The 26,275-nt window shown below is 35.5% G+C and overlaps 1 protein-coding gene across 7 annotated transcripts in view; it reads right to left on the bottom strand.

Annotated features, from left to right (window-relative positions):
* The window catches only part of PPHLN1 (periphilin 1), a 131,593-nt gene that overhangs the window by 71,493 nt on the left and 33,825 nt on the right, over nucleotides 1–26,275 (bottom strand). For 5 of the 7 annotated variants that reach the window (XM_012807508.2, XM_023515357.1, XM_023515359.1 and 2 more), the window contains 3 exons: nucleotides 19,982–20,149; nucleotides 17,593–17,654; nucleotides 2,086–2,297 (listed from right to left, as the gene is read on the bottom strand). In XM_012807508.2, the coding sequence (XP_012662962.1) occupies nucleotides 2,086–2,297; nucleotides 17,593–17,654; nucleotides 19,982–20,149 (442 nt within the window). The remainder of the gene's footprint in view (nucleotides 1–2,085; nucleotides 2,298–17,592; nucleotides 17,655–19,981; nucleotides 20,150–26,275) is intronic. The other 2 variants (XM_023515358.1, XM_023515360.1) reach the window with 1 other exon arrangement.

Here is a 26,275-nt window from a genome sequence, read left to right as displayed (position 1 = left end):
ATATTTCATCTCAAGATTTTAGTTTTAGCCACTAAGTGGCTGAAAGCAGATCAACAGAGAGAACATGCTCTTCCCAGAAATACGCTTTTGAGGGAAGATGGGAAAATAAGGTTAATTTGTCAATAACTATCTGTAATAGCTTCACGACAAGCTGCCGAAGTCTTCATAATCAGTTTCCAAACATACTTTCCTCCTCTTTAATCAAACCATTATTAGATTTGGATTTAAGTCAATACACACTGAACAAAAAAGTTATTAGAAGTTATCTGGCTAATTTTGGATATGTTTGTAGATAGATGTTAGAGCTGAGACGTCGTTTATCTTCTTGAGGGTCCCCCCCCCCGTGGTTGGTGGGGGGGGAGTATAAAAGCAAAAGAGAAAATTATTGTTAACATTAAACTTCACAGTAGAAAAACTTCTATTCAAGTTACTTACAGTTTACACTGAGTATATTTTAAGCTGTTTCTTTTAAATCCTTCAAAATATATTCTTACCTCCTACATGATCATTCACATACTCATACACAAAAATATGTCTTCTGGGAAGCCCCACTCTGTCTATCTTTGGAAATAATAGACAATTGGTAAATGTTTTCTAAATATAAGAATCTAGCAACAGCTTGCACAGAAGACAATCTGATGACTCCTAGTCACCTTCCATTACTCTCGTCATGCAGGAGGCAAAGACTGTTAAATTAAAATTCTTGTTATTAGAAAAAGACAGTTAATAAGAAGGAAGTAAAAAAGAAAAGAAAAAAGAAGGCCCAGTGCAGTGGCTCACACCTGTAACCCTAGCACTTTGGGAGATCAAGGCAAGTGTATCACCTGAGTTCATGAGTTTGATACCAGCCTAAGCCAGAGTGAGACATCTCTGAAAAGAGCCAGGCATTGTAGCAGGCACCTGTACTCCCAGTTACTTGGGAGGCTGAGGCAAGGGGATCACTTGAGCCCAAGAGGTTGCTGTGAGCTATAAAGCTACTGCACTCTAATGAGGCTGATGAAATGAGACTCTGTCTCAAAAAAGAAAAGAAAAAGAAATATCCTGGACATTTCTGTATCTTGGCTCATACTTCCTTCTACTTAGAAGTTATTTCTTCACTTGTAAAAATCTGAAATAAGGCTGAGTCCAACTGTCATCTCCTTCCTGACATGTTCTTCCATTCCCACAGCAAGAATTAATCTCTCACTTTCACATGCTCATTTCATGTTAACTCACTTATGACATACCATTTCTTAAATAAAAGTTACATTTTATACATATTAACATACTGATAAAGTGATCAGCTGGTAGAAAATATACATACATAGATTCAAGTTGAGAGACAGGGACATCTTTGTATTTAGCACAGTGCGAAGCACAAGCAATGTTTTGTGAACGAGCATCACTGTGGGCTAGTCTAGAAAGATAATAGAAGAATGCTTTATCTAGAAAAGTGGTTGTTTCATTTATATATCCCAATACAAGCAACTCAGGCAGAAGAGCTGCTGGGAGTGCACAGAATGCTATGCATGTGTAGGCACTCCAAACTTTAAAAAGGGAGGAGGGGGTTAGAAAAGAATGTACTTAAGGTGGGTTTTAGCTCTCAATCAGCAGTTCTCAACCTGTGGGTCGTGACCCACAGGAACTGTATTAAAGGGCCGTGGCATTAGGAAAGTTGAGAACCACTGCTCTAAATTCTCCAAGGCTATGCCACATTATTTAGAGAAGATGACTGATATTTCTAATGAAAAACAGAAATAGATATAGATTAGATATATACAGACACATCTAATGATATAAGAATAAACAGGCTGGAATTACCAGAAAATACGAGAGTCTATAACTTCAAGGTGTGATTACAAAGACCTTTTTTACATGCTGAAGAATTTAAAGGTGAAATGTCATGCAGATTTGTGACTTCAAATAATTCGAAAAAATTGATGTGTGGTGTTCACTATACTAGTCTTTCAACTTCTCTATAAGTTTCAAATTTTTCAAAATAAAAAGAAAATAGTATCTCTTACGATACCTAAAGGCAATCTAACTTTGTCCATTCTCATCTATAGAGCCTGTGAAAGGAAAAGGAAAAGTCTTAAAAATACATACTTCTATGTTGAGACTGATGGAAAGAGTACGGTTTGCTTCTTTCTGGAGAGTAGCTTCTACTACTGACGCTGGAGCCAGATCTGCTGTGCGGGGAATCCTTTCGGCCCACAGGTGATTCTCTGAAGAATGAATTATCCCTTTTATGAGGAGACCGGTCTCTTCCATAATGGGAAGAGTAGAAACCTTTTCTTCTAAAGCCATCTCTCATGTCCCTTTGGAAAAAGAAACACATATACTAAGTTGATTATACTTGTATCCTATATATACAAACACAATGGCAAAAACTCTGATAATAAAACTATACTTGACTTTGCAATTGTGGTTCCCTTTTTTCTACCATCGCCTAACTGCTAAACTAAGTTAAATGAAATTTTATCAGTGAAAAATGATTTAACATGCATCCTTTTTCTTAGTTTGGAATAGAACCAACTGCCTAAGTGCAAAAGTCACTGTATTCTAAGCAAACACAAATTCTAAAATGTAAAAATATATAGCCATACTTTCTCTACTTCTCTTTGCCATTAACAATACACCACCCAGCTACCATACTCTCAATGACACCTAGGAATGCCAAAGATACATTTCCTGTTTCTTCTAAGGCACAGAGAGTACTAGTTTTAGTGCTGTGTAATTTTGCACCCCAGGGACAATCTGTCAACATCTAGAGGCATATTTGGTTATAAACGGACAGGAGAGTGTGCTACTAGAGGCGAGGGATGCTGCTAAAATTCTACCATGCCCAGGACATCTCCCAATACACATAAATGCCAAAAACTATTCAGTTCAAAATGCCAATATTGACAGACCCTGGTACCTATCAGTGAGATCTTTGCTTTGTGAGTTTGCATCCTTAGTATATTGATTATTGTCCATCTCTAAATATCAACTTTTTAAGAATCATCTCTATTTTTATAAATTAAATTTCTTTATTAAACAGTACCATCAACTCAAAACACCGAGCCCTACACGTAAAACCTTATAAAACAAAACCACTTTTAAAATGTCAAAGCAAATCAAAATTATTGATTTGATTATTGTAACAATCAAGACATGAACCTCTATTCAAAGAACACTTAACATCAAAAAGGTTTTAACTGATGATTTAATAAATGTACTTCCATATTAAAATCAAAGAATATTAAAGTTCACACAGAAGAATATCAAAATACAAACTCAGGGCATGGAATTTCACGTTCTGGAAATTCAACTTTAGCATATTGACTGGCAGTCCTCAGTATATAAATAGGCCATTGTCCTAAAGTTCACTTGAACACTAACTTTTCTCCTTTTTTTTTGAGATGACTTCTCATTATGTTGCCCAGGCTGGTCTCAAACTCCTGGCATAATGAAGCTGGGATTACAAGCAGGAGCCACCATGGCCACTCTAGCTGATTAATACCCAATATACATTGCTTCTGCAGACATAAGTAAGTTTCCCTGAGAAAATAATTTAATTTCATTTATGATAAATAGCTTGAATATGGCATTAATACAGAAATAAACAATTCTAAAATATTCAAGTTTAATCTCTAAAACTAGAGGGATCATACCAACATCACTCACTGGCTAGCCACATACACATACATATTAAACAAACAGGTTTCAGGAACTATACCACATGCTGGGGACTCAATGGTGAACGAAATGCATGCAGTCACTGTCATCACAGAATTCTCAGGCTAGTAGGAAAGGCTGACACTAAACAAATACACAAAACAGGTGAATGCCATTCAGAATGGATGCAAAGACGCTGATTAGAGGCCTGTTTAGCCCAGCCAAGGGATGGTGATAAATTAGATGGGACAGAGCAAGGGAGGGTCACAAATATTACATGCACAAGAATGTACCTTTTAGACTCAGCGGAATGTGATTTATGTTTTATTAAAGTTACCAGGATGCCAAGCTGATTCCCAGAATTTTAGTATGAGAGATTAGTGAAATGAGGAAACAAATATTAAAAATGAAGACACAGCTGAGAGATTCACATTTACATAGAAGCATCTTAAATTCAAGCTGTTCATGTAACATCTAGGCAAGTAACTGGAGATACTAGTCTCAAGTTCAAGGAGAGCTCTCACTATCAGTATCAATTTGTTTGTAGATAGGCAGTACTTAAAGTCATAGGTATAGATGAAAACAAAGGATTATAAGAGCAGAGGGCCAAGACGATAAGGCTAAAAATCTACAACATGAAAAGAGAAACGGGATATCAAAAAAGAACATAAGAACAACCAGAGAAACATGAGAAAAACAAAAGTATATTGTCAGGGAAGCCATGGAAAGAGTATTCCAAGAAAGTGAATAAAAGTTTCCTACGTTGAAATTAAATTAGCTCGTAACTGTTAACTTGCTTAGGGGATAGAGAAAAGCAGGCCCACTTTCAGTAGAAAGACTGCCTCCCTTCTTCACTAAAAAGAGAAAAAATGCTGAACTACAGGTCCCTAATTCTGACACCAGATGGCAGTACTATCACAGCAGTTCAGAGTAATCAGAATGGTCTGGGGTGGCTGGATACACCTACGGGATACACATGTTGAATATTAACAGCTCACAGTAAAGTATTATCTTCTCCCCCTCACACCAATCCCTCCTACTGTTCACCAATTTATGCAAAAACACAAAACAGTCATCAAATTTTGGAAGTATCCTCTTTGATAAAGAGGTAATATAAGCCAAGTCATTTTTTCTGATATTTTGCATGTATAATATATATATACACATAGTGTCTACTGTATGAAAGACACCATGAGGAATGACTCTAGCTTTGAAGAAGCTTAGAATGTAATTGGGGAACGGGAGAGGATTTAAATGGGGAGTAAATGGTTCAAGAAGACTACAGCTGTAATTCATAAACGGAATATATACTCAGTAGATGGAAAACTGATCCAGGTCTTTAAGGAGAGATGAGACTTCCTTTTCTTTTTTTAGTAGTTTGGGATTCATTGAGGATACAAAGAATTAGGTTACACATATTGCCTTTGTTAGGTCCCTCTTGTAATTGTGTCCCACCCCAAGAGGTGTGCCATACACCATAACTCCCCATCCCCTTCCCTCCTCCCCTCTCCCTGATCCTTCATTCCTCTACCCCACCCCTTGTATTAGATCATCTAACTGAAAGCAAGCCACAAATGTAGCAACCATAATTAAAGGAAAAACAAACAGGTCAAATTAATTTTTTTTTTTTTTTTGAAACATGAGTCTCACTTTGTCATCCTTGAGCAACCTCAAACTCTTGGGCTCAAGTGATTCTCTTGCCTCAGACTCTTAAGTAGCTGGGACTACAGGCGCCCACCACAACGCCCAGCTATTTTTAGAGACAGGGTCTCTGGCCTCAGAACTCTTGGCTCAAGCAATCTACCTGCCTCAGCCTCCCAGAGTGCTAGGATTACAGGTGTGAGCCATGGCACCTGGCCAGATCAAATTAATTTTAGCAATTTTTTTACTTAACCAAATATAGAGAAAGTGTTAACATCCAATCTATTTTTTTAAAAACTTAGTGAGATATTTTACATTATCTTTCTGATCCTAAATACTGAAAATCTAGTGTGTATTTTATACTCACAGAATACATAAGTGTAAACAGGCCATATTCAAGTGCTTATTCAATACACATGTGTGGCTAGTGGCTCTCATATTAGCCTAGATTTAGATAGTGGAAAAAGCATTTTAAACTTCAAGAAAAAGTAGCGGGATTGAACAGTGTCACGTGAATAAGCACTAAGTCATCAGAATAGTGAAACCTTAAAAAAGAAATGACTAAAAAGCAAAAGCAGAAAATTTTTAAAAGGGAAAGGATAATTATCATCAAAATACTGCAGAGTTTAAGGCCCAGTAGTTAGTCATGGAACCATTTAGGTCAAGAGTCCAGTAAAATTTTGGACACCAAAACAGACTGTAAGAAATCAAGACATAGTTATGATGAAGTTAAGGCCTTACTTTTTTTCCCAAAAAGGTTGACATAGGGAAGACGGGAGAGAACTGGAGTATTTTTGAGGCAAGGGGCTTATGTGACCATTTCTGAAGGCTGAAAGGCTAATTTACTAAAGAAAAGGAAACTGATAATCCAACACAAAAAAATGTTAATAGATAAGAAGGAGCCAAACATCACCATGAGAAAATGAGACAAAGAGTAAGGAGAAGAAAATGGCCTTGATGGAAAAAAGAGAAGAACATGAAAAGCCTAAAGAGAAAAATTCTCATTCTAAGTAAAGAAAATAAAGTGAGCTCTCCTCAGAAGGCCTTACCTGTGTAATTACAGAGGTCATGACTAGAAAGTAAAAAAAGAAAGTGAATCAAGGCTTTTCACTTTATTTAGTACTAGTACTCACCCAACACTCTACCAAGGATGACAAAGTGAAACTCTTGTCTCAAAAAAAAAAAAAAATTAATTTGACCTGTTTCTGGGAAGTTTGGGGATTGGTCGTTTGGGGAGAAGTGCTAATCAGAGCCGTGCTCCTCAATGTAGGTGCACAGATCTGCATCATGACCTGGGAAGACGACAGAAATGCTCATGTTACTACCTCTGAGGGTGGGACTCAGAGTCGGGATCTCGGGCTTTAACAAGTATCTCCAGGCGATTCTTAAGCACACAAAACTTTAAGAAGGACTACAACAGAGAAACTTCCTAACACCTAAGAGCTGTATAGAAGTGAAACATCCACTAGTCAGAAAGCAGAAATTTAGAGCTCCTGACAGAGGCAAAACAACTCCCATGATGATTCCAGGATCTGACCCTGCCTGTGGATAGTTAAAGATAGAGCTTGAGAGTACAAGGAATAACTAGGGTTAAAAGTAACATCAAACCAGTATAACGAGGCAGATGGGATAGAGGAGACTGTGAGCCAGAAATTACAATTATCAAGGAAGAAAGAATAGAGTCCTGGAAACTTGTAAGACAGTACCAAGATGAAGGCAGGATCGGGGGGAAGTTTAAAGACGACACTGGAACAGTAGTTTGGAGAAAGTAAAAAATGAGCAAAAAATATTCCCAGAACTCATCTCAAGAATCAAAGAATTAGGAGACAAGTGAGTTGGGAGAAAAGTGGTTTTATCCCTGAGAAGTTAGGTTCCAGTTACAGAAAAGATAAAAAGAAAGAAAGAAAATAGAATCACACTCTCTTAGTCTTAGTCTTGAACTCCTGACCTCCAGTGATTCCAAAGATGCTCCAAGGATTCCAAAAGACGCTCAAAGACTAAGTCCTTGCTCTCATGAAACTTATATTGATTAGGGAAGACAAGTATTGTCAGGAAAGGGAGATGTGAAGGTTATTTTAGATAGGACAGTCAGAGGAGACCTCTTTGAAAAGCTAATACACAACTAGAGTGTGGCTAGAGCAGATTAAAGGGAAAGATGCAAGGGGATGAGATCAGAGACAGCGTAGGCCAGATGACATAGCAGGAGCAGGATGGGATGTCACTAGAGCTTGGTGGAGGTAGGGAAGAGATCTGATTTGTTTACAATCCTTACTTAACCACTCTGTGAAATGGTGTAATAATGAGTCAGAGGGCTTCCTCAAGTTTACAGAATTACACAGCATCAAAGTTTCCACTACATAAAATACCAGTCTTAAGTACAGGGCTTAACAGAACCATCACCCAGCAGAGGAAGGAAAAGGGCAAGTCAGGGCACCATAAAGCCCTCTGTGAGCTAGCCTCCTAAGTATTGAAAGACCTTGCCAAAGTAACTATTAACAACTATAATGAAAGATGAACCACACCTGATGGCACATGCCTGTAATTCTAGCTACTCAGTAGGAGTACTAGAGTAGGAGGTCAGGAGTTCAAGACTAAGCTGAGCAACATAGCAAGCCTGTTTCTAAAAAAAAGAAAATTAGCTAGGCAAGGGGGCACAAGCCTATGGTTCCAGCTACTCAGGAAGTCGAGGCAGGAGGATCACTGGAGCCCAGGGGTTTGAGGTAGCTGTGATCTATGATCACGCCACTGCACTCCAGCCTGGGTAAGAGAGGAAAACCATGTCTTAAAAAAAAAATTGTCAGCAAAAAAACCTTACAATATCAAATGTTGTTAAGGATATGAAGCAACTAAAATTTACAAACCTTGCTGATAGGAATATAAATGCTCTAGTAAACAGTTTGTCATTAAGGTTGAAGACACATTCTATATTCTATGATCGAGCAATTCCACTCTTAGAGCTATCTGAAAGTGTTTTTGTGTGTACAAATGTGCGCCAAGTAAGTTGTCAAAAACAGAAAACAAGAGAACAGATTTTTAAAAAAGTCATACAATGGAATATAACACTGAAAATGAAGGAACTGCTTCTACATGCAATTTGAGGAAACTCACAATGTTAAGCTGAAAAACAATCAGACACAAAAGAGTATAATGTACAATTCATTCACAAGTGGCCCTCCCTTTGTCCCAGTTCTACATAGATTTCAGTTACCACAGTTTAATGAAGTAACACCCATCTCCCTTTAAGATGGTTCAAATTTCACTTACCACACATATATCAGCTGTGAGTGAAGGCATAAAGTACAAACTCTGTTGCTAGCTCTTCAGTCCACTACATGATCGATGACCAGTCACATCACATACAGACTGGTCACTGTGCATCTGTTACTCAGTTTGCATAAACAGCAAAACATGCTGCCTCCTTATCTTGCAGTGATAAACCCATGTGACATTTTGCAAAAAATGCATAATCGAAAAGGAACTGACAACAAAGACAAAATAAAACCGAGAAAAAAAAAACATAATGCTAGAAGTAAAATTCAAGTTGAACAAATGGAGTTAAAAAGAAGAAACAGCTGACTGTGGGATGAATGTTGATGTTGCTGCCCTTCAAGAGACGCCAGAGGAGTCAGAGGAGCTTATGAAAGTCAAACTTATTGGCACAAACGACAAAAATGACTGAACAAAAATGTTGACGATGTCCCAAAGGAAGTAATGCCAACAGAAAACTTCCAATTAAAGGAACCCTTAGAGCTATTTCCTGACAATGAAAATGCAAAGAATAAAATGTTGGGAACTGAATTCCAAATTGAGAATTCACCAATAAGGTGCTTATTTTGTATCTTAAGTTATATGGTGAAAAGAAAACATGTAGTGTTCAGACTACTCTTATGTTTTTTTTTCTCAAGGAAATAAAACGTTCTCAATGTTCCTAATGTTTTAAATTACACTGTACTAAAGGAACATTAGTTTTCACCATTTCTTCCTTTCTATGTATGTTTATAATTAAATCACAATTTTAATTTTTCCCATTGACTATTAAGATTGCTTTAGTCAGAACAGGATGACCTATGGAGAGAATGAAGAAAGCAATTGAGTGGGGGCATGAGGGAAGTTTGGGCTATGCAAGTAATACTCACTTTCTTAACCTAGACTGATTATACTAATGATAAGTCAGTGAGGTGTATGTCTTGATTTGTGTACTTTATATATGTCATATACTCTAGAAGTGTGTATTAAAAAGAAAGATGTTTTATATCAATTAGAGTAAAAAAAGAAAAAGGTGTTTATTTTCCTCTAAAAATGTGATATATAAAAATATAACTATCATTAACATGAACTGAAAAGATTTTTTTAAGAAAGTAAAGAGAACTTTTTATATATGAGAAAAAGATATATCGTTTGCAATATTTATTTTAAGGAAAAGCAAATTATATGATGAACTACTATCTGGAAACCATAGCAAAGCATTTCTTGCCAAATCCCAGAGAAGTCAGCCTTGACAACATCGGCTACCAACATAGTCGGGCCATCTTCCTAGAGGATCACTAAAAAAGGCACTGCACCATGACTCCTTCATCTGAAGATATTCTATCTGCAAAGGCAAATCTTCCAATATGTCGCAACCAAGAAATCATCCAACTTTGTTTTTTATTTTTTCTTTATTTAGAAAAATACTAAGCCTTAACACAGCAATTCTTAACCTTTAATATTATTTCAAATTGAACATATTGTGATGCTCTTTACCCCATTTACAGGAAAAGCCAATGAACAGATAAAAGGATAACTCGAAAGACACTTTAAAAACAACTCTTTATGGTAAAAGATACATTTTAAAAGATTTTTCCCTCAGATTTCTTAAATCTTTGGTGCCTACTACTACATTCATACATCTAAATGCCATCAAATGATTAATCAACAAATACAAAGTAAGTACTAACAGAAAAATGTAAAGTCTTGCATTGCCAGTGGGTTAACAGCTTTTATTTCTGTGCACTCACCCATGATTTTAATTGTATATGCTACATGGTTAATAGACATTTTTCTATTAGTAAAACTTTTGACATAACTGTTTTTAAATATTTGTATTTCATACAGAACAAGTCAAAGATATCACTGCTGCAAGGCTCACCTCCACTTTTACTACTTCAACCCTAAACACTACTATTACATTCAAGAAATATTTCTACTTAGTCCACAACAGGGAACTAAATAATTCTGACTAGTCTTCCTACTGAAAAGTCTAGAAAAACTGGACAAAAAATGGTCCTAGCAATTTGTTCAAAATCACCAGAGAGCTACGCCCTGACTTTGCTTTATGTCAGACTTTGTGAAAGATGCAGGAATGAACTACAGAACCGATATGCAGAACTAGGAGGCCCAGAGAGATAGGCCTGTCTTTTTAGGCTGCTTTTCCCTTTTTTTATCTGCCAATTTTAGAAGCACTAGCTGAGAATATGAAAAGCTGAGACGTAAGTTTGATGGCTTCATAGGATTAGGACTGCCAAAATAAGAGAGTTAAAACTGCAAAAAGCTATGTAATAAGAGGAGGGTGAATGACAGATAGACTAACCTAGCTTCTCATGATCTAAAGACCTAATGGTTTAGTAATCCATTGGATTGCTAATGAGAAATACTCAGAGGTTTCTGTTTTCTTGACCATTATTTAAGATCCCTTAAAATTATGTAAGCCATAAAATCCTATTTTTAACAAAAACCTATGTACTTAAAATCATAAGTAAATTTAAGCTAGTTTTTGTGATTTTGTTTTTTTAAGTTAGATATTTTTAAATACAGAATTTTTCCTTGAAGAACTGTAAAAATTAAGACAGACTGTTGAGTACTTAAAATGCAAAACATGAAACCTCTACACGTGTAGGCCAAAAGAATTTAAAGGAATAAAACTGAGAGAAAATAATCACTATATCCACACTATTTTTTAAGTGTTAGTTCCCACACTCATAAGTAACTGTAAAACGCAACCAGTATCAACTAGTATAACTTCCTTTCTGCAAATATTATCTTGATAATGACCCTGAAGCATGCTACACAGAGCATGGCTATACTGGAGAGTTGGCACATTTTTTTTTTCTTTTTTAAATTTTGAGACAGAGTTTCACTTTGTTACCCTGGGTAGAGTGCCATGGTGTCATAGCTCACAGCAACCTCCAACTCTTGGGCTCAAGCCATCCCCTTGCCTCAGTTTTTCTATTTTTAGTAGAGACAAAGTCTCCCTTTTGCTCAGGCTGTTCTCAAACTCATGAACTCAAGCTATCTGCCCACCTCAGCCTCCCTGAGTGCTAGGATTACAAGTGTAAGCCACCACGCTCAGCCTCTTGGCACATTTTTAATGCTATTTCATAAATCACTAGGTAAAAACTTTGCACCACAAGTATGATAAAGTTCTACTTAATCATGCAAAAAAAGTCTACATCAAAAGCCTTCAACCTAAAGGTTGGTAGCTATGCTGAAAATGATATATGATGTAATATATTTAGTACAATGAATTGTAAGGCAAATTAAAAAGAGCCTTTGATGAAATACAAGTAACAATACAACTAGACTGCTTATTTATGAAGTCTCAAAAAAACACACATATTGACTGGACTGATGCTTTTCATTATCAAAATGCACACAGTTGAGAGTAAGGCTGGTGTGTTTGGCTATCACAAATATTTCAGCTATAATGCCTGGCATACACGTACAACGAAAGGACAGTCATCTAGAGAAAGGAGGATGGAAAGAACTAGCCCCTCTAAGGCACTGCCTCTCAAAATCTGGTCCTTGGGCAATTTCAAAAGCAGATTTTTGAGGCTCAGATCCACTAATACACATCCCCAAGGTAATTCCAGCCCCTCACACTAGTCAAACCAGATAGGCTGTGATAGACCCTTCAATTTCAACAGATGTTCACTGGTTAAGAGTCAAATCCACTGAAGAAGGAAGAACATAAGGGGAGAGAAAAGGGAGAAAGCATTTTACTATTTATTCAGGACCTCATTTTTCTTTCCTTTCCACATCTAAACGTGTAAAATATTCCATGCAAATATTGGATACTCCATTCTTGTCAACAGCACTTCAAAAAGGAATTCAGATGCCAAGAATCATTTTGAGAAAGCAGCTAATAACTAGCAAGGCAAACTCAAGAATAAGTCAAGAACAACCTTAAATATCTATAAATGTAAAACCAAAACCAGGGGAACTATGACTTAAGCTAAGAGATTTTTTTCCATATACCTTTATTTTATATTAACCAAAAATCAAACTGTCTTTGCAGCTTGAACTGAGATTAGCCATTTAATAACCAGAGCTCTTATAATTTTGAGACAGAGTCTCAAGCTGTTGCCCTGGGTAGAGTGCCATGGTGTCATAGCTCACAGCAACCTCCAACTCTTGGGCTCAAGCCATTATCTTGCCTCAGTTTTTCTATTAGTAGAGACAAGGTTTCCCTCTTGCTCAGGCTGATCTCCAACTCATGAGCTCAAGCAATCTGCCTGCCTCGGGGATACAGGCAGGCAGATTGCAGATATAGACTAAGTAAATATTCCAGATACAGACTAAGAGCTCTCACAAATAGAGTATGTTAGGAGTAGATATTTCATCTGTGTTATTCAATTCTGTCTCTAATGCCTAAAACAGTCTAAACAAAATATGTCTAAATTGCTATAAGAAAAATAGCAAAATATGTAATGACTCAAACACATGAGAAGTTTATCTAGGGCAGCACCTGTGGCTCAGTGGATAGGGCACTGGCCACATACACTGAGGGTGGCGGGTTCGAACCCGGCCCTGGCCAAACTGCAACAAAAAAATAGCCAGGCATTCTGGTGGGCGCCTGTAGTCCCAGCTACTCGGGAGGCTGAGTCAAGAGAATCGCCTAAATCCAGGAGTTGGAGGTTGCTGTGAGCTGTGATGCCACAGCACTCTACTGAGGGCAATAAAGTAAGGATAAAGTGAGACTCTGTCTCAAAAAAAAAAAAGTTTATCTGATAACCATCAAAGAGCCTAGTTAAGGCATTTCAGGAAGGTGAGACTCTGCTCAAGGAAATCTGTGGACCCAGGGTTATTACTACTCTATGACTTCAGCATGTGGCTTTCAAGGTCACGTTTTTGATGTCGTCTCATTCTGAGGCCCACCCTGCAATACAGGAGGGTCAATGTGCATGGAAGAGCACACATGCAAGTAAAACTCCTACTCACGTTCCACTGGAGATACCTGGCCACATGCCCAGTACTAACTGCAAGGAAGGCTAGGAATGTGGTTGATGTGCTTAACAAGTGTGGAGAACAGGCAACTCTTTGCAAACAGGGTGTACTTCATTTTAGTGAAAAATCTAGGATTCCCGAATGAAAGCAAGTTGAATATAGAGATCTAGAATTCAAAGGAGAAACCAAAACCAAAGATACAGGTTTTTAGTCATCAGCAGACAATACAGGTCAATGTTTCTCAAATTTCAGTCTCCAGACCCTCTGTGTGATAATCATCCAGAAGCCTTGTTAAAATTACAGATTTCAAGACTCCATTTACTGAATCAGAATCTCTGCAGATAAAAGACCCCAAATCTTCATTATTTTGTTGTTTGTTATTTTTACAAAAATATTCATTTGTGACAAGTATCTAAGTGATTCTTATCAACATGAGTTTTAGAAACATACGCAAAGCTATGGAAACATATATAAAGTTATAAATGAGATAAGTGGTCAGGAAGGTAATTATTAACATCATCTTGTGATTTCTCTGGACTTCTGTCACTCCACACTATTTACTAAATCAGTGGCTAACTTCACATCAGCTTCAAGTCTAGCTTCATATCAGAATCAACTGATGAAATTTTTACGAATACTGGCACCCTTATTTAAGGCGGCATAATATTCCCTGGTGTACATATACCACAATTTATTGATCCATTCATGGCTTGATGGGCACTTGGGCATGGATGGAGCTGGAACATATTCCTCTTGGCAGAGTATTTCAAGAACTATGAAACCAATTTATAGCTTTCTTATGAAGCTACCATGCATCTTATAAGGGTACATGTGAAATTTACTAGGTGTAGGATATAAATGTCTTAACACAATAACTAAGAAAATGCTGTGAAGGCTATGTTGACCGGTTTGATGAAAGCATTTCAAATTGTATGTAAAACCAGCACATTGTACCCCATGATTGCATTAATGCACACAGCTATGATTTAATTAAAAAAAAATTTTCCCATGAAAAAAATCTACTCATACGTTCAAATAAACGTGGAACACTCTAAAAATACAAACAAACAAACAAACAAATACTGGTACCCATGCTCTACCCAAGACCAACTAAATCACATCTCCAAGTGTGAGGTTCATGCATTAGCTATTAAAAAAACAAAAACCCTGGTCCAGGCAAGGTGCTCATGCCTGTAATCCTAGCACTCTGGGAAGCTAAAGCAGGTGGACTTGTCAGGAGCTCCAGACCAGCCTGAGCAAGACCCTGCCTCTACTAAAAATAGAAAAACTAGCCTGGTGGAGTGGGTGAGGTGGTTCATGCCTGTAATCCTAGCACTCTGGAGGCTGAAGCAGGTGGACTGGTCAGTAGTTCCAGATCAGTCTGAGCAAGACCCCGCCTCTACTAAAAAATAGAAAAATTAGCCCGGTGTGGTGGCACATGCCTGTAGTCCCAGCAACTCATGATGCGTAGGCAAGATCACTTGAGCCCAGGAGTTTGAGGTTGCCGTCAGTTACAACACCACTGCAACTTAAGCCTGGGGCAACAAAGTGAGACTCTGTCTCAAAACAAAAAACAAAAAACAAAAGCAAAAAGACTTCCACATAATTTAGAGTATAGCCAGGGTTAATCATCAATCTCACTAGACAAGCTGCTATTATACAATATTTTAGGCTCTTCATTACAGAGTCCCAGATTTTTACCCTATACCAGAGATTGCAAATTCTGTTTTTAAGCAATTACAAACACTGAAAAGCCAAGAGATTTCAGATTTTAAAAATCTGGGTTTCTGACTTCTTATGAAGCAGGCCAAGATAGGCTTTCACACCAAAATGGCAAAGACAGACGTGGTGCCAAACAGCAGCTGCTCCAATCTGGCATTTACGTTCCCCAAAATTATTTGTTTTGTGATTTGTTATCTGTAATTTATACAAAAATCTAGGCTACATGCCAATAGAGGCTTCCTATTCCCCTAAGCTAAAACATCATCTGACATATATACTGGACACATAAGAAATATTTAACAAATGAATTAATATGCCATGTAGATCAAGCCCATAACCTGAAAATGAAGAATATGTCTTACTTTAATGCCCATGCTATAGCTCTGAAAACTGATCAACTAATGAAAATTTTTCAGAGTTGGCCAACACATAGTGAACATTTTGTAAAATTCTGTAATAAATACTTTGTAAACAAAGATACGTTTAGCTATAATTTCCTATTTTCCCTGTATCTGGTGACTTTAGGGGTGACTTTTTAGGACATCTTGTATACTATGTCAGAATCAGTATAAATGACTATATATGAGAATCACAGACAGTTACAGTAATGCTTAAGGGAAATTTCAAACTATTTATATTAATAGAGAAAAATAAACTAGTTATCCAAAAATGTTATTTAAAAATAGAATGACTAGCTAAATTACCTGGCATATCCTTACCACAGACAACTTATAAATGCCACTCCTACTATGCCCCAACACCCAGATACTAGATTCTGTTTCACTGCTCTATCTGAGAACTGTGTCAGTACAAAAATGTTTACAATGCTACTACCTTATAATTTCGGATGTATGGTATCTTGAGTCTTCACATCTTTTTCAAGATTACTTTTTGTCATTTGGCCCTTAACTCTTTCATATTAATTTTAGAATCAGTCTGTCAACTTCCATGCCAAACAATAATCTTGGATTTTTGACTAGAACCATATTGACTTTGAAGAGAAATGACATCTCTGTGTTACTGACTCTTCCTAGCCAAGAATATTCTGTGCTGCTCTTTTTATTCAGATCTTCTTTATGACCTTTAGAAATGATGTATAATTTCCTTATATAGGTTTCTCACAATTTCGATAGATTTATTCCTATTATTTATTATGGCTTTTTGCTATAGTATGTTTAAATGAAATTTTCTAATTTATACTGATAGCTTATCAGTTTTTATAAATACTTAGTGCTGAATTTTATCAAAGCATTTTTTCAGATCTATTCTTTCCACTGCTGCTTCTTTAGGGAGGGAGACTCTGCCATAGGTTCTGAATGTCCCTGCATATTCACTTATGGTGTATGCCAAACTGTAAGACCTAACTATTCACCAATACAAACACTGTCTAGAGCTGGTTACAGAGACAAAAAGTCAAGGTGACCAAAATGTGGCTATTGTATGGCTGCTCACTCCCCATGAAAGGATGGGCTTGCTTCCTACTTGCCACAAAAGGTACTCAGTTCTCCACCAGGGTTCCTTAGCCAAAGTACTTCCTATTGTATACATGGCCACCAAACCTGCCTATCACACTACCCTGTGGGATTTGGGGACAGGGAACCTGCACTATGATGCTGATGCTCCTGCTGACTACTGCGCTGTGAACAAACTGCCTTGGTCTGATCCATTGAATCTTGCTGTCTATTTTGGGCACCCTATCCTGTTGTGGCAACTGAATCTTTGACAACTTCTATGAGACTGGAATTCAATTATCTCCCTAAGAGATCATTAAATGGCTCCTTTTACAACTTCTAATACCACCACTCTGATATTAAACAAACAAAAATGAACAATCAGCCTAGTTACATGTGTTCATCACTCTCCCCAAACTATTCTATCAGCTGCTCTCTATAAGTAATCAGAGTTAACAATGACCGAGGTACTTCCAAAATGTGTTTTACCAACAGAACTTTATCAATTAAAACAAAGCAACGCAGAGAATGTCTTACGATAGGGGACACTTTGTAAGGACTTAAGTATTTTCAAGGAGAGTACTTCTGAAAATAATGTTCTTGAGCAAACTGACCTAATTTATGATTAAACAAATCCCACAATCTGTACCACATATTAATTACTTAATGATTAACTTATAAGAATATATCAATCATTACAATATTATTAAATATGTATTTTATCAATTAAAAATGCCAATAGACGTAGAACACTACATAATCACAAAAAGAATGCTTATTGCTTTCAAAGTTTTAAATCCTAATAAAATACTTCATCTATATGCCTTGAGATTAGATTTCAACAGCAGCCACCTCAGTGAGTTAAGAATCAAAGTAGTCTCAGAATTTAGTAGACTAAATTCTTAAAGTATTTGTGTCACTGTTTTGACCTTTGTACCTGTATTCAGGCTGTCGGCTTCCAGAATGATCATCTCTTGCCCATCTGTAACCAGATTCATCCTGTAACATAAAAAAGCTACTTAGGTCCTTGGTTATCTAGTTAAATATATATTAATTTGATATATAATATGTAATATATGTTAAAATATATCTAAGAACACTATTGGAAACTAGTATACCATGAGGGCAAAAATACTTTTCCAAACTTCCCTAAGATTCAAAGGTATAAAGATACAGCAAGTTATTCATTTCAACACTAAAATAATAGACTGAGTACCTGTGGTATCATGTATCATTATTAAAATGCCTTAATTATTTCTTTGGTAGATGCAAACTACCTAATTGCCAAAGATACATATACTAACATCACAAAGTTAAGTTTTGTTTGAGGATAAAGGCTAAATTTAACCAAACATACATTTCTCAATCTTTCATTTTACTTTTCTTTCAAGTTTTGTCATCAATTTTCAGATTCAAGCCCAATGAAAAAATTGCCACTTTCCCCTTTTCTTGCTCAGGTATCCTTTTCTTACCTTATCTCCCATTAAAAACCACTACTGGAAACAATATAAGAAGAAACTGTCACTGAGTGATATATGAAGTTAGTAAATTTAGAGCACTAAATTTAAAATTATTCCAGTGAAGTATATTTTGTCCTCTGAGACAGACATATCTGCATAAAAGAATCACATAGCAATCCATATCTAATTACTTTAAAATCATAAAATATGCAAATTATTTAAGCAGAAAAAATGATTCAGCTAAAGTAAAAATTATAAAGTAAAATTGTAAAGTAAAAATTGTACCTTCCTCTTTAGTATCACATACCCTGTTACTTATATAAATAAAATGTATTTATCTTCTTTCTCAAAATTAAACAAAGGGAAATTAAAAATTCAAAAGCAATAATAATATTGGACCAAGTAATTTGGTTGCTTTATATTATTGAACTCTAGATAAGAATTAGATTAAGAATTAGGGTCCTGAGAGTCCTAAAGATCACAAGGGTATTTACTGTTTGAAGGGAATTTAAAGAAAAAATCTTATGTAGTATCAAGACAAACACAATTGATAACAATAATAGAAAATAAAACTACTGTTGAAGCACTATTATGCTACAAGTTTTTGGGAAAAAAATCATGTTTATGAGGTTTCAAATACAAACTGGTCCAATGAATATAAAACTCCCACAGGGTCTTCATAAGAAAGATAAATGTTGATGCTAAGACCAAATACTTTCTCCCCTAAGACTACGTGGGGAATGGGTCTGATGGCAAAATCCAGCAGAAATAATGCATGGTATATACTTTTTAATACCCAATCCATCTTCCTAAAGAAATAGCATGACATTTCAAAAGTAAATCAAGTAAAAATCAATTCTATGAGAAGTAAGGAAGCTATAACACCCCAAACTTCAAACACAAGAAAACACTAATTGTTTCATTACCACTTTGGAAATGTTCAGGGTCACTACGACGTAGTAAAAGAACTGGACTCCCGTAACACCCACCTTAGGTAAATCACCTTACCTCCATTTCTTCATGTGTAAAGCATGGAAACTAATTCCAACAGCCAATGTGTGCTCAAAATTTATTATGATCAGTGTTGAATATGTACTATTAATTACCATATTATAATGGCAGGGAAGGGAAAAAAGAGAGAAAGGTAGGAAAACAGTCTAGCGCAGGATTATTGTCCATATGCAAGCTAAGATAGAAGAAGTACATCAAGGAACAGTTTCAATCAAGTTAAATGACAGATTACTACAACATTAAACTTCTACATTATTAAGTATGACCAAGAGATACAAATGATAACAGTAATAGTAATAATACTAAATGATAATAGTAATAGTAATAATACTAGCTAACATCTGAAAAGTGCTTAGTATATGACAATGTTTTGAGAGGTTTCTAATCTGAATTAGTAAATAGACTTTAATAACAAGTATAAGAAAAATGCAACTATCAAAAACTTTAACCCAAGCTCACCCAAAGCATTTCATCAGGACGAAAAGAAAGAAATTATAAGTGGGTACATCCATTCAGAGATGGTAACCACCTGCTCATAACTTATTAAGTACCAAAGCAACAGATTACCTTTATGCAGTTCTGCAAATCCCTGACAATTTAAGGGATAAGAAAGCAGGCTAGTTGGAATTACTTTCATTTAGATAGAGCTAACCAGAGTGCTTACCCACTTTATCCAGCACCCCCAAATTCTTGACTAATAGTTCCCACCTGACAGCTCCAGCAAGCAATTCAACAGAGCGTCAACCAGAAAGTGTTTATTCAACAGCTTTCGTGGCTGTCACATAATTTTTTTAAATTGCATGAATTTTAAACTTCAAAGAAATAACAATTAGTACATGGGGGAAATTTACATACTCCTCTGTCAGGTTGACCACTTCTTCGATCATGAGAAAAACTGCGGCCCTCGTCATAGTCTCGGTAATCAACATGACTGTAATATCTACGGTAGTAGCTTCCTTCACCAGGTCTGTCTAGCAGTGGTGATTTCTTTGGCACAATATTAACTACTCTATGGTAGCCATCCTAAAACAGACAAAAAGAAATATTTAAAAATCACTAATTTCTCTATTTAGTTTTGGAAAGGTTTTTAAAAAGCACAGGAGTTTTATCCTTAATTAAATAGGATAAATGTATAAACAAAAATGCATTAATGAAATAACATGACTATAACTAATAGTAAGATCTTTACATGGATTAAAGGAAATCAGATTGTTTAATGAAGAAAGCTAGGTCTTTAAAATAACATGCAACAATGCAAAAAACAATCATAAGTAAAAGAAACAATACAATATTATCATTTTAATAAAAAATAAACTTATGACAGAATGTTACAGTAACTTTATTGCTAATTGTCTAAGAATCTTAAAAATAAAATCATGGAAGATAGCACACATATCTGGTCTGTATCTGAACTACACTATTTAGAAATATAGGATTTTTACATATAAGGAACAGCAAATAGGGAAAAACAGCTAGAAAGACCAAAACAAAACCTTTTACTATTTTTCTGGCAGGAATTTAGAGAAGAACCTTCAGCTTTATGGGTTTGCATGCAAAATAAAAGCCGACATAAAGTTTGAATTAATTTTCAAAGTAGTGAGATATACTGTTAATGTTTCAGTGCTTTAATAACTGAGTGGGTTTTGCTGCAACTTGGGGAACTGGACACAGGGAAAACATCTGTCTTAGGTCAACAGCTGCAATAAAATAACAACAACAAAAAAAAAGAGCTACAGAATCTGTGCCTGTAAATACTCTAGCCTTGAGATCTATCAATATTAGATGAAATGTATATTAAAGAAATTTGAAAGCCTGATATAAGACATGATCAATTAAGTTAACTGATTTGAAAAAAAAAAAAAACCCTAGAAAACATAAAGCCCAATATTCGAGGCTGGTTACTTTACAACCCTACACCTATAAAATGTGATTAATACTCATACCTACCTCAAGGAGTTGTAAAGTCTGGATAAGAAATAGAATGTGAAGTGTTTAGCATAGTGCTTGGTCCATACTAAGTGTTCAAACAGTGTTTGCTATATTGATTTCTACCTTTGTAAGTCTACTGAAAAACACTAAATACCACTAACTATTTTCTTAAATTACTTCTTATATAACTACAACTGTTCAACTATATTACTATATATCATTCAAATTTTCAGTAAGAAATCTGTCAATGGATCAAGAAAAAATGAAATCAGCAGTTTATATGTGAGAGCTAAAAAAATCCAACTAATTTTTCCCATGGGAAACTAAGGCGGCTTCCTGCTTTAGTAAGCTAAATATTAAATTATAAGATATAGTCTACGTTTATAGAAAATATGATAAACAAGTTAATACACTGACTCTTCTAAAAACTACTTTCCACGAAGATTTCAATCAAATCCAAACACATACTAAGTTGCTAAAATTGGAATTAAAGCAAAATTAGCAACATTATACTTTGTAACATTTCGAATTCAAAATTTATTAGTCATAAAATCAGAATGACTGATTTCTCCAAGAAAGAATAAAAATCCATTCCCTAATATCCTTACGTGTTCATTTGTATATGCTTATTTGGAGGAATGGTTAGGGTGAGTCTGCACCCTGAAACACTTCCATGAATAGAGAGCTTAGAACATTACAAAGCAGCCTGTTCCTTTGTTCAATTGCCCCAGTTACTAAGAAAAGTTATTTCAAGATTGTAAAAACATATACAGTGAAATTTCTCAAGAAGTAAAACTCAAATCACATTTAGTTATTTAAAACATTGCTTTGCCAAGCAATAATTGAAAATAATAATTTTAAAAGCTGTTTAGTCAGCAAAAAAAAAAAAAAAAAAAAAATCCCCAATGACAGCGCTTGTACCTGATAACGAAGATCAAATTGGTATTTCCTTTACTTTTTGAGAAAGTGGTCAAATATAAATACATTATACTATCTTTGCTCTGTAGATGCCTACTCCTAACAGTTGGTGTCTTACCCAGATACACCATTCAAGGATTTCTTTCTCTCCCTAGTAAAATTCATGATGAGTGGCAAAGATTTCAGAATTTCCCTTTCAAAAGCTTATATTGTTAAGAAAGTTCAAGCAGTATTTTATATTACCTACAACTTTTGCAATTCTTGTACAAATCTTACATTAAGCTTAAGTCCAAATCTTTACATTAAGATATGATCTTCCTCTCTAAATGTACATAAATACATAGGATTAAAGTACTAAAAAGTTTGCAACCTCCATTTTAGAAAGATATTGGCAAAAAATAAGCCAATTAAAAAATGGGCAAAGGACATAAACAAACATTCTCCCAAGATGACATAAAAATAGCTAATAGGCATATGAAAAAGTGTTCAACATTTCTTATCATAGGGAAATGCAAATCAAACCCACCACAGGCAGTCCCTGGGTTATAATCAAGATAGGTTCTGTAGGTTTGTTCTTAAGTAGAATTCATATGTAAGTTGGAACAGGTACATTTTTCTATTACTTGTACCTGGAATAGCCTCCATTCACTGTATGTCAGTTAGATGTTTGTAACACAGAGACTGCCTGCACAAAGATATCACCCCCATACCTTTAAGGACAGCTAACATCAAAAAAACAAGAGATGGGGCGGTGCCTGTGGCTCAAAGAGTAGTGCACCGGCCCCATTTGCCGGAAGTGGTGGGTTCAAAACCCAGCCCCGGCCAAAAACTGCAAAAAAAAAAAAAAAAAAAGAAGAGATAAATGTTGGTAAGGATGTGAAGGAAAGAGAACCCAACTACACTGTTGGTGGGAACGGAGATTGGTATAGCCATTATGGAAAGCAGTATGAAGGTTCCTAAAGAAATTAAAAATAGGACTGTAACACAACCCAGCAATACCTCATCTAAATATCCCGTCTACTCAAAGGAGATGAAATCACCACCTGGTAAAGATACCTGTGCTCCAGCCTTCACTGCAGCGTTATTCAGAATAGCCAGCATATAAAAACACTGCAAATGCCCATCAACAAATACATGGACAAAGGAAATGTGGCATATACAGCAGAATATCAGTCAGCCTTAAAAAAAAGACCTGCCATTTGCCATACCACAAATGGACCTTGAGAACCTTATGAAAAGTGAAATAAGCCAGACACAGACAGAAAAATAATACATCATCTTAATCATATGTGGAATTAAAAAAAATCTCAAATACAAAGAGAATCAAACAGTGGTTAGTTACCATGTGTGGAGGGGTGGAAAGGAAGAGAAGAAATCAGGAGATGTAGGTCAAAAATACAAAATCGCAGAAATGTTGGATGAACAAATCTAGAAATCTACTGTATAACATGAGGATCCAAATTAATAAAATTGTGTTGTATAAGAAATTTTGTTAAATAAGTATACTTTAGCTGCTTTTTTCAAAATTTCTTTTTATTCATTTATTTTTATTGTTGGGGAATCACTGAGGGTACAAAGAACCAAGTTATACTGATTGCTTGTGTCAGATAAAGATCCTCCCATAATAGTGTTCCGCCCCCAAAAGGATTTTAGCTGCTTTATCACACAAAAAGTAACTATGTGAGATGACATGTTAATTTCCTTGACGAGAGTAACCACCATACTATCAATCAGTGTTGCTAAATACCTCTATGTATTACATCTATATGTATCTCATAATATCATGTTGTAAACCTCAAATACATACAATGAAATTTATTTTAGAAGTAAATAAAAATTTCAAAATGGAAGGAAAAAAAGGGAAATATCTTAGAAAACAATGATACGATATATATACAAACCAGAAATAAAAATTATGACTTACAAAGAGTATCTTAAAAGGTTAAAGATGACAGGATCGTTCTCAATTACTTAAAAAATGGAGTTGAAACATTTTTATTATTTCAAATCTTAAGTTCAGATACAAAATTTGAATTTACCTCAATTATATCAATCTTCAATTCTGTTCATATTTTAAAAAATCTATATTTAATGTATGTTAATGTATATCTACATATTAATTAATGAATAAACATCCCTATTAGTTAAAAAGACTAGAATTTTCTGTGGCTATTTCTAGAATCCCCCCAAAATATGCAAAGTACTTACTGGATTTGCTCCTCTAAAGTCAGTATTAATGGTATGATCAATCAGACCAAAACCAAAAAGTATATGCAGGTTATTTAAGAGAAAAGGTCTATTTTACTTAATCATTTATCTACTCTGGCAGAATACAGAAAAGGCTTGCACATAAACTAGGTACTTTTCTGGAAAGTTACACTTCTGTGAAATTTTCACATTTGTTATTATCATAGGGGTAAGACAGTTATACCACAAGGCCCTCTAACTTTGTAAAGTAAGAATTATCACTTCATAGGAGTGCCAAAGATTTACTGGGGCGCAGGTGGGAGAATTGTTCGGTTCACTTATACTAATTAAAAACTGATCAGAACAAAATATCAAATCAGTTTTAAAACTCAGAAATCTAAAAGGGTGACTATGTTTTGTTAGAAAATAAGCAGCTATCTGTTAATTTGCTATACTTTCCAATGTAATATAACTACTTGTTTGAGAAATGCTTTCATGCTAGTAAGAGAAAAACGTTAATAGTTTTTGTTTGGTTCAACATATAAATCTGTCAAATTTTCTACAGTAATGTTAAATCTCATAATAACTAAGAACAAATTATGTGGATTTACTATTTCCTTAAAAACACTCTTCTATTATGTCAAAATATATCTGGCAGCCATTTTAACACAAAAACATTTAAAATAAAAATGTTAACACATTAAGTCTTCCACCCTAAGCATCTTTATCTTTTAGAGATATATACTGAAATATTTGCTTACATTTGAAATACATTATCATGGATTTATTTCAAGATAATTTGGGAGGGTAAAAAGTGGTAGAGGCATAAACAAGACAAAAGTGGAGATGAGTTAATAACTGCTGTTTGCATGGTTTGTCACTTAGGAGCTGATTATATTGTCTATTTTTATATATTTAGGTTTTTTCCCTTACAAAATTTCAAAAGCAACTAAAACACACTAAACTACCAGGAAAGTAACCAAGTGCAATAGCAGATGTAAGTAGTCAATGTCGTAACTTCCTGTCACAACCAACTTACCATATGAATGAATGTAAACCTACAAAAACCTTACTGGTTTTCTTCACTGCTCTATTCCCAGCACTTGGAAAACAACCACCACCACATACATGTAGTATAATATATTTCACCCTACCATCTCCATTTGATTCTACTTTTGGCATCACATGCTTTCTACTAGAAAAGTACCATACAAACCATATCTAACTAACAAATTCTATTACATAAGCTGGTAGACTTTTGCTTTCATAAGCCTATGGTTTCCTAACTCTGATCCCTCCAATCTTACAAGGAGCATCTTTATTGCAGCACTTACAGTCTAATTTACTCACTGACCCTCCAATGAAATATTGGTGTTTCTGGGTCATTCCAATGGCTTTTGGGGTCAAAATAATGTAAACTGATACTGACCTACTGAGACACACTGCTAAAGAATGTAGGCAAGAATTGGTAATTTTTCTGAAAATAATGACAACCACTGGGGACCAGCTCCAAACCACACTATGAATTCTGTCCCAGTGACTGGCAGGATGAGAGGATGAGGAAAAAATAAAGAGTCAAGACACAGAAGAATGTTTTTTAAAAAGCTGGCCAGGGGACTTGCTACCTCCAAGCGTGAGGACCGATGGAAAAGCTCCTTTTATTTTTTACAAACATCACTGTTTTAATCATCAGTCTAAGGGGGAAAGCTAAATCCTTACATCATGGTTCTTGCTGGGCTTGCATTTTCTAACCAAACCATTTTTTTAACTAACTACATTAATTAGACTGATTTACCTCTTATTATTACTCTAAGTTATTTATGATGCTAACACAAACAGAGCATAGGACAGGGAACACAGTCCAGGAGCAGGATGTCAAAGCAGACCCCAATCAGACCACACACACCAATCTCAGGAGTGGTGATTAAGCCCCTGGGAAGCCTTGTGGGTAGATGAGCTGGTGCTACTACCAAGAAAAGAGGTATTTTCCTCCTTATCTTCTTGAGAGACATTTTTCTCTCTTAACAAGGCTTAGAGACAGGGAGTCTGTCTCCAGGGAGTTCAGAACACCCCCGCTATTTCCTAACTCCCCAAATGCACTCACTCTCCCTGAGA

The sequence above is a fragment of the Otolemur garnettii genome, unplaced genomic scaffold (assembly GCF_000181295.1).
Source record: "Otolemur garnettii isolate 467f Iridium unplaced genomic scaffold, OtoGar3 scaffold00070, whole genome shotgun sequence".
Taxonomy (NCBI): domain Eukaryota; kingdom Metazoa; phylum Chordata; class Mammalia; order Primates; family Galagidae; genus Otolemur; species Otolemur garnettii.
This window is presented reverse-complemented; position numbering and strand designations above follow the sequence as displayed.